General features: G+C 26.8%; 1 protein-coding gene across 1 annotated transcript; it reads right to left on the bottom strand.

Annotated features, from left to right (window-relative positions):
* Positions 1 to 1,655: 1,655 nt before the first annotated feature.
* LOC145843757 (tubulin alpha-1A chain-like) lies at positions 1,656 to 5,075 on the bottom strand. Its single transcript, XM_082950977.1, has 3 exons — positions 4,859 to 5,075; positions 2,731 to 3,032; positions 1,656 to 2,483 (listed from the first exon to the last, which is right to left on the bottom strand). Exons 1-3 carry the CDS (start codon positions 4,977 to 4,979, stop codon positions 1,656 to 1,658), a joined length of 1,251 nt encoding a protein of 416 aa, XP_082807103.1. The 5' UTR covers positions 4,980 to 5,075.
* Positions 5,076 to 8,707: the final 3,632 nt, after the last annotated feature.

Here is an 8,707-nt window from a genome sequence, read left to right as displayed (position 1 = left end):
AATACTGTTTTGAAACAAGTTCCCGTCCATAAGAACTCATCAACTACCAACATTTAAATAAAAAACATACTTTATATTTCGCTACAAAAAAAGTTCCTTTAAGTTACAAAATAGATAATGCGTGAGTAAATGTAAAAATTTAAATTATGCATTTGTTAAAGTCAATTTTTTGAAATCCTGATTTACTTAAGTTGTTTCCTAGTTTTAAATAAGAAATTTTTCTTAATTTTATTATATACTTCAATAAAAAGATTGCTTCAGTAGTTCAAAACAACTAAATTAGAGATTGTACTGCTACTTTATATGTTTTACAACTCCTTAGGACCCTTTTTTTAATCTGGTTCTTGTATTGGGGTTGCTTTAAAGCAAGGTTTCCTAAAAGTGGTATATTAGAAATTTAGGAAGCCATAAGCTGCAAAGGGGGAGGGGCGTGAGTGTAAAGGCGTCATAAATTAAAACTTGCACTGGATGTTATGGAGTTTATGATGAGGGCCAAAAAAAAAAGAAGCTAGACGTATTTTTTGAAAAATATTGTCGGAAGGGGCCATGGATTTTTTTATTTCTTTAAAGGGGGCCTCATGATAAAGTTTTGGAAACCCTGTTAAAAATTCTTACCAAAAACATAATTATGTTATTAAACCTAATTGGAAGGTAAAGCACTGTTTGTAAATGTTGATCTAATTTCAAACACCGTTAAGTAAACTAACAGCAGTTACTTATAATGAAAATTAGTTTCTGAGATGTGTAGGGACAGAGTTTAATAGGATTCTTACGAAAGGGCGAAGTTAAAAAGCCTATTTTATCAATAATTTAATTTAGTGTAAGCATCCTACAATTTTAAACAGTTTATTCTTAGCTTAATAATAAATAATCTTACTATAAGAAATATAATTTTTATTTCTTGGTCATAATTCTTTTAATAATCGATAAGATTTCCTGAAAATTTTAGGTCAATAGCTTAAGATGAAAGAGTAAAATTTTTGAAATTTTAAACAACTTTTTGAAGAAACTGACTGGTTACATCTCTTGTAAGTTGTATCTTTGTTTTTTTCAAGTAACTTATAATGAACCCAGCTTCTAAATAAGAGTAATTTTTGTAAAAAAACTGTTGGAACCCACTATGCACTTGAAGCCTTTTTTCTAAAATATTTCCACTAGAATTTTTGTTTTTAAGATGCATTTCAAAATAGCAGCTTCATACAACTCTCAAGTAAATTTTATTTCATTAATGTTTTTTTCTTTAAAGTTTAGAACATTAAATTAGAATTTCTATATTAAGTTCTTTACTAGAGTATAATTTAAAAATAAGTTACCGTTTAAAAATGCTTATCTTTGTAAGCTACAAAAATTTCTCATATAACAAAGCATTTTTTTCAAAACGTATTAAACTCTACACTTTAGGCCTTCTTAAATTAAGTTTTCTAAACGTAGTTTTCATCTTTTTATTTAGAATTGTTTTAGAGGTGATAAATAATCGTTTTCTTTACAATAATTTGAAACTATATTGTAAAATAATAATAAGCATTTTTAGCTTAAATATATATCTTGATGAATAATATCTATTAACATTAGTGTTTTCGAAACAACTTAAATATTTTACGATTAATAACAAGATGCAAAATATTTTGGTAACAAGATTTATTAAATTTTTTGATTTAATATTCTTCTCCTTCTTCTTCACCTTCACCCTCGACGGAATCTACTCCAACTTCTTCATAATCCTTTTCGAGGGCAGCCATGTCTTCCCTCGCCTCGCTGAATTCACCTTCTTCCATTCCTTCACCAACGTACCAGTGAACGAAGGCACGTTTGGCGTACATCAAATCAAATTTGTGGTCGATTCTGGCCCAAGCCTCAGCAATTGCTGTTGTATTGCTCAACATACAAACTGCTCTCTGTACTTTTGCCAAATCGCCTCCGGGAACAACTGTTGGCGGCTGATAATTGATTCCAACTTTGAATCCTGTTGGACACCAATCAACAAACTGAATTGTTCTCTTGGTTTTGATTGTGGCGATGGCAGCGTTGACGTCCTTAGGGACGACATCTCCCCTGTACAACATGCAGCAAGCCATGTATTTTCCGTGACGCGGGTCGCATTTCACCATTTGGTTTGCAGGTTCGAAGCATGCGTTTGTAATTTCTGCTACGGAAAGTTGCTCGTGATAGGCTTTTTCAGCGGATATGACTGGAGCATAAGTTGCCAGAGGAAAGTGGATACGTGGGTAAGGTACCAAGTTGGTTTGGAACTCTGTCAAGTCAACGTTGAGTGCACCATCAAACCTTAATGAAGCTGTGATTGAAGAGACGATTTGAGCGGCAAGTCTGTTCAAGTTAGTGTAAGTTGGACGCTCAATGTCAAGATTACGGCGGCAAATATCATAGATGGCCTCATTGTCAACAAGGAAGGCGCAGTCTGAGTGTTCCAATGTGGTGTGAGTTGACAAAATAGCATTGTATGGTTCCACAACTGCAGTTGATACCTGTTGATAATAAATAATTGAAGATAATATTACAAAAAAAAATCTCTACCAAGACTACTTGCTACAAATTTTATTCAAAACTTTTATTATTTAATGGTTTAAAAAATTATTGACACTGTTATAAATAATGCTACTTACATTATTTTTAAAATTTATTAATTTTACTTTTTAATCACTAAATAAGAAATTAAAACCATTAAGCTTTTTAAATGAGGTAATTAATTTTCTTTTTCTACTGAACACAAACCTGTGGAGCAGGGTAAACACTAAATTGGAGCTTTGACTTCTTTCCATAATCAACAGAAAGTCGTTCCATGAGAAGTGCAGCAAAACCAGAACCAGTGCCACCGCCAGCTGAGTGGAAAATAACAAATCCTTGCAGACCTGTGCACTGATCAGCCAACTTGCGAGTTCTGTCTAAAACCAAATCAACAATTTCCTTGCCAACTGTGTAATGACCTCTTGCATAATTGTTAGAAGCATCTTCTTTGCCAGTGATCAATTGTTCTGGATGGAAAAGTTGACGATATGTTCCAGTTCTGACTTCGTCTAATAAAAAAAAAACTGTATTTACTTTTGCATAAGTGTGAAATCATGAAGGTTGATATAAATTTGCTTTAGTCATTTGAAGCTATGAGTTATATAATAACGTATCGTTACAATACGTAACATTACAATATGTAGCCTAAGGTTATTATAATCTGGAATATATAATCTGGAATAAAATCTGGAATTATAAGTTGTTAATTCAAAAAAAAGTGTTAATACGTAATATAAATCACATTTGATTATATTAAAACCTAAATAATATTTTTTTTAACAAAAAGTGATTTCAAGTCTTAAGACTAGTTTTAGAATTAGGGAAAATTATTTAAACTAGCCTGAAATTTTGAATAATGTTTTTTAAAACTAAACATATTTTTCTTAAACTTTTTACTAGTCTAACTATGTGACAACAACCCCTAACTAATTATAATTTATCAATTTATTTTATAATAGCTCTTTAAATAAAAACTATTGTCGATTTTGTTTACTTAAAAACAAATTTTTTTTAAATGTTTAATTATTTTTTTATATTAAAGCCATATTAAACCTAAACTGTTATTTAAAACATGACTTTATTTGTAAATTTATTCTAAGCTATCAGAAATTTTAACTGATTAACAAAATTTGAAACAATGTTTACAATATTTAAGACAAGGTAAATTTAAGTCAGTTGGTTCACTAGGTCCCTTATAGAGGAGAAAACCAAAAATGCAAAGGATTATTTCACTAAAAACTTATTTTTTTGTTCATTTTCATTTTGCAGTTAGTAGATTGCTAATATTATAATCTTTCGTTTTTCCAATTTTTTTTTTTTACAAATAAATTTTTTTAACTTTTTAAGAAATGTCTTCTGAAATTTCCAGGTCTTTAAAACCAAAATCAAGATGGATTTTAGTGACTCCTTGAATTTTTGGCCGTTTGTTTGCATTAAAAACATTTACAAAAACTACAACATCACAAGACTAGATCAAATATTTTAACTTCATTAAAGACTGGCTGGTTTTTTATACTTTTTTTTATCTAAAGACAGTATTGGTTTTTTTTTTATATTGTAAATAAACATCAGTCTCAAACTCTACCTTTTATAGCAATAAACATTTTCTGGGAAGTTTAATTTGTTTTAGGCATTGTTGTAAAAAAAAATACCAAGTAACCTTTATTCCTATTTAAACTCTGGTTGAACTTATTTTTAAAATTTAAAAATAGTAAGAAAGCTAAAATATTGAGTAAAAACTTGATAGACCTACTTTTTAAACACTAACTATTTTTGGTATTCTTTATATCTGAATCATATCTAAAATCCAAGTGCAAACTTTAAAACCAATAGTACTTTTAATATTTAGAGATATAGCATGAATAAATTAATAAATAAACTTTATCAGCAATTTATGTCTAATGTATTGTAGAAAAAAATTGAAATATTCAGCTTTTTTATTGACTTCTAAAATGAATGTTTGAAATTTTTATTTGTTTTATAGTGATTGATTTCATTACTTCTTATCATACTCATATTTTGAAATTAAAATTGAATTATTTTGGTCTTTTCTTAATTTTTGTTTTGATTCTCATCTGTTTACTAATTAAAATATATTTTATATTTTAATTAAATATAAAACCTAACTATAAACTAAACTATAAACTAAAATTTCAATAAAAAATATCAACAAATACATTGCATTTCTTTTAAAGTAGAACATTTTTTAGCACACGCTTTTTAGCTACTGTTGTGTTTAACTTAGCTATAAAATATAATATTAACATTTATCAACAAATACTGATTTTTAAAAAGCTAAGTAAAAGGGTATTATAACATTTTTTAAATTACTTACCAACTACAGTGGGTTCCAAATCAATAAATACAGCTCTTGGCACATGTTTTCCAGCACCAGTTTCACTGAAAAATGTATTGAAAGAGTCATCACCTCCACCAATTGTCTTATCACTAGGCATTTGACCATCTGGCTGGATACCATGTTCTAAACAATACAATTCCCAGCATGCATTACCGATTTGTACACCACATTGTCCAACATGGATTGAAATAACTTCTCTCTATTTAAAATTTATTAAATGTTTATTGTTTAAGATAAAATTTGAAAACTAGTTGAAGCTAACACTAAGTATTTAAATTTTATTACATGATTGGCTTATTTTAACTTACCATTTTGGTTAATCGAGGATTTAAATTAATCTAGAATAATTGAAAATATTATCAATGAACAGTCTTATGTGTTCCTTGAAGGTTATTTTCATCTAATGCATCCTTTAGAAAGAAATAAATTATCTATCTTCAAAAAACTGACGTCATAATAGCTTGTGTACATGTCTGACAACAAAGTTAACAACAACGTTTACAATTAGCTTTTTTTAAATATCAGTACAAACAACAAGGCTAATTAATCTGTTACGGTATAGTCCAAAACAGTTTATGATAACAAACACACTAAACTAAAATAATAATTCTTAATTTAAGAGTCCTTGATATTGTTTTAAGTGATAATGAAAGTAACAATCAAAAATTAATTGTTAAATACTGTTTTTATAAACCAAATTTCTTTCCTAATCCTATCACAATTACAGTATATAACTTAATTATCTAATATTTATTTTAACAGTTTATTACTAACAAAACAATGTTTCACTCCTATGTTTGCATATAGGATATCCTCAGTTTTTGTAAACAAATCTGAAAAATTTTAATGCTTATGTTACGCTTTTAAGAATTTTGTTGGTAATGAGACTAGAATTTTTTAGACTAGAATTAGACTAGAGTTTTTTTTTACTGTTATATACTTTAAAATAGTAAAACATGATTCACATTGAAATTAGTTGCCAAAAACAGAAATAGAAATATTCTTTAGTATATATAAGTCGAGAACTTTAATTTTTTAATTTAAAACAAGTTTTAATATTATAACTTTATTATGAAAAATAGTATATTTGAATCAATTAAACGGACAAAATCTACTTAAAAAAATAGTTTTTTTATCTAAATTTTTTACAAACATGTATCATTAAGAATTGTGATCTAAGGAATCCAGCGGACTCTGGCCTTTATAAATTAGATCAAGATCCGGTCATGTTTCGATTTAAAAATAAGTTCTTTTAATTTTTAAGAGTAAAAATTTAAGCTTAAACTATCTAAAACTTCAACATTGAATGAGTTGATGTATATTTAATTTTTAACACTTAGCTAGTTTCAATAGTAGTGTGCAGTTATATTAAATAACTAGCACGAAATATCCTACTTTTTATATAGTTCTGCTTTTTATAGTTCAGAAATTAAGTTGTGAAAAATTGCCTATAAATGTAAACAAAAGTATTCTCACCACTAATGAATCATTAGATACGATCTAAAAAGTTACATGTGATGAGTTTATAAGAAATTTTGAGTGAATCTAGTTAAGAAAATTAAGGTTCATCTATAATTTTTGGATACACAAAAGCATCTACAAAAAAATACAAAAAAAAAAGCACAACTTTTCGACTTTTATAAACGAACTTTATGTGTTAGGATATTTGCGGTTTTTGAATTTGATTGTTTTTTAGGTCTGAAAAATGTTAAACTGAGCTAATACATCCCTTTAGCAACACTTCAAGCAACTTTGAAAGTCCCTAGATAAATTAAAAAGGTCGCAAAAACATAATAAAGACTGCATAGGAATGTAGAAGTTAATCAGATAAGCCAACAGAAACTACTTTACATTGTGGTGTTTTGTGGCTAAAAATTAATTAAGCTAACTCAACTTTTAATAAAAATCATACTTTACGTCTAGTTGAGAAAAGAAAGATACGTAAATGGTACGTTACCAGAATTTAAGTATTGCGTATATCTAGCAAATTTAAGTGCTATATTTTCTTAAACATAGATGTTCAGGTGTCTAGTTAGGACGAATTAAACTCAAAATGTAGAATTTTTTAAATTACTAGAACTATTGTTAATATTATTTCAACTCTGCTTTGAAAAAAAAAAGAGAAATGATCAGGAAAAATTATAAGAATAAATAAAAGTTTTTGTTTTCTTTTTTTTATTTAATGTATTTTATTGTGTTTACTGTATAATGTATACATATGTATACGTCAAGCGAATATAAAACTACTAGTGTTATATTATTATATAAAAAAACTTACATAGCAGTAAAAGTATAGTTATTAGCAGTATTCTAATTAACAATTTAAAAATCTGTAAATTTTAATCGCGTAGTTTTTGTTATTGGTTTTATAGTATAAGTTTTAATATTCAGTATTCACGAACAGTAACAGCTAAAAGTAAGTGAAAAATTGAAAGATAACTTCACTTATTGTTTTAAATGTCATTAAAATTGATTTAAAAACCATTCTTAACTATTTGAATAGAAAATGATTTAGATAACACGTATAATTTACAATACTAAAATTCGTATATTAAAAGCATTTTAATTTCATCCTAAATCAGGTTTCCAAAGTTTTATCTGGTCATCTGAAAATAAGTAGTATATGGGAAAAAATTAATTAATAAGTTAATAGGTATATCCTCATTTATGTTTTAAAAATCTAAAAACTATCAAATCATTTTTTTAATGATATATTTAGAACAAAGTAAATTTTTTTAAATAAAACATAAAAATGTTTAAATCAACATTAAATGTTTAAATTTTAACGTTTTCTAAAATTTTTGAAATCGAAGTATGTATATTCGATACTACAAGACTTTCTATTAACTTAAAGATATATCAGCTAACTGTAGTTTTAAATTATTTTGTTGTTGTTAATTCTTTACTTTTAACCAGGGTTTCGCCCCCAGGGGCGATTTCGACCATTTTGGGAAACCCTGCTTTAAACTATACTTAAGTTTATGTTTATTGTTTGTAGTTGTTTCAATAAGTTTATAGTAGTTCATAAGTAAAAACTCAATAAGTGATCCCGCCCTTAAAAGTTATTTTTGTAATTTAAAAATTGCAACTTATTTTGCCTTTTCATGCTAAATAAGCAGCCTATTTTTTGTAAATATTGTGCATGACATTTTTTTACATAAATATAATTGTTAGCAAAATAAAAATTGTATGCTTTAAAACTTTTTGATCTCAAAATTTCCAATCGTTTTTAATAAATTTTAAATTTTCTCAAGTATTAAAATTGTTTTACATTGCTTTATGTATAAAAGTTGTGTGAACAATATATTGTTAAGACTAAAATTTATACTAAAAAGATTGCACACCATATAGTGCAGTTTAAATACTCAGATATAAAAATTTTCAGTGAAGCGTACAAAAATGATTTTATTATCTTAGAAGTGAGCGATTTAACCATTTAGTTTAAGAAGCCCTAGTATAAACAAATAAGTAAAAAAATCTTTTTATCATTTAAATACTCATATTAGTAATAGTTCAAGTTTTTCAGGTACATTGATGACCTTATTGTTGAGTACTAGCAAAAGAGTAGTATATATTTTAAATATAGCAGGGCTGCTATTGTTTATAGCACAAAAACTTTTATGAGTTACCTAAAACTCATTCAAGTATCCTTTAAAATACTTTTAGTATTTTAACAATTTTAGTAGAATGCTTACTAAAATTGTAATCAATCTTTTTATCTACACAGGGATTATAAAGATGTTTTTAATCTGATTGTTTTAAAATTACGTATTAAAAAAAAAACACGTTGTGTTTTGTAAAAACATATAATTTAATAACAATAAC

Source organism: Thalia democratica, chromosome 9, assembly GCF_965202585.1.
Source record: "Thalia democratica chromosome 9, ktThaDemo2.hap1.1, whole genome shotgun sequence".
Lineage (NCBI taxonomy): Eukaryota > Metazoa > Chordata > Thaliacea > Salpida > Salpidae > Thalia > Thalia democratica.
This window is presented reverse-complemented; position numbering and strand designations above follow the sequence as displayed.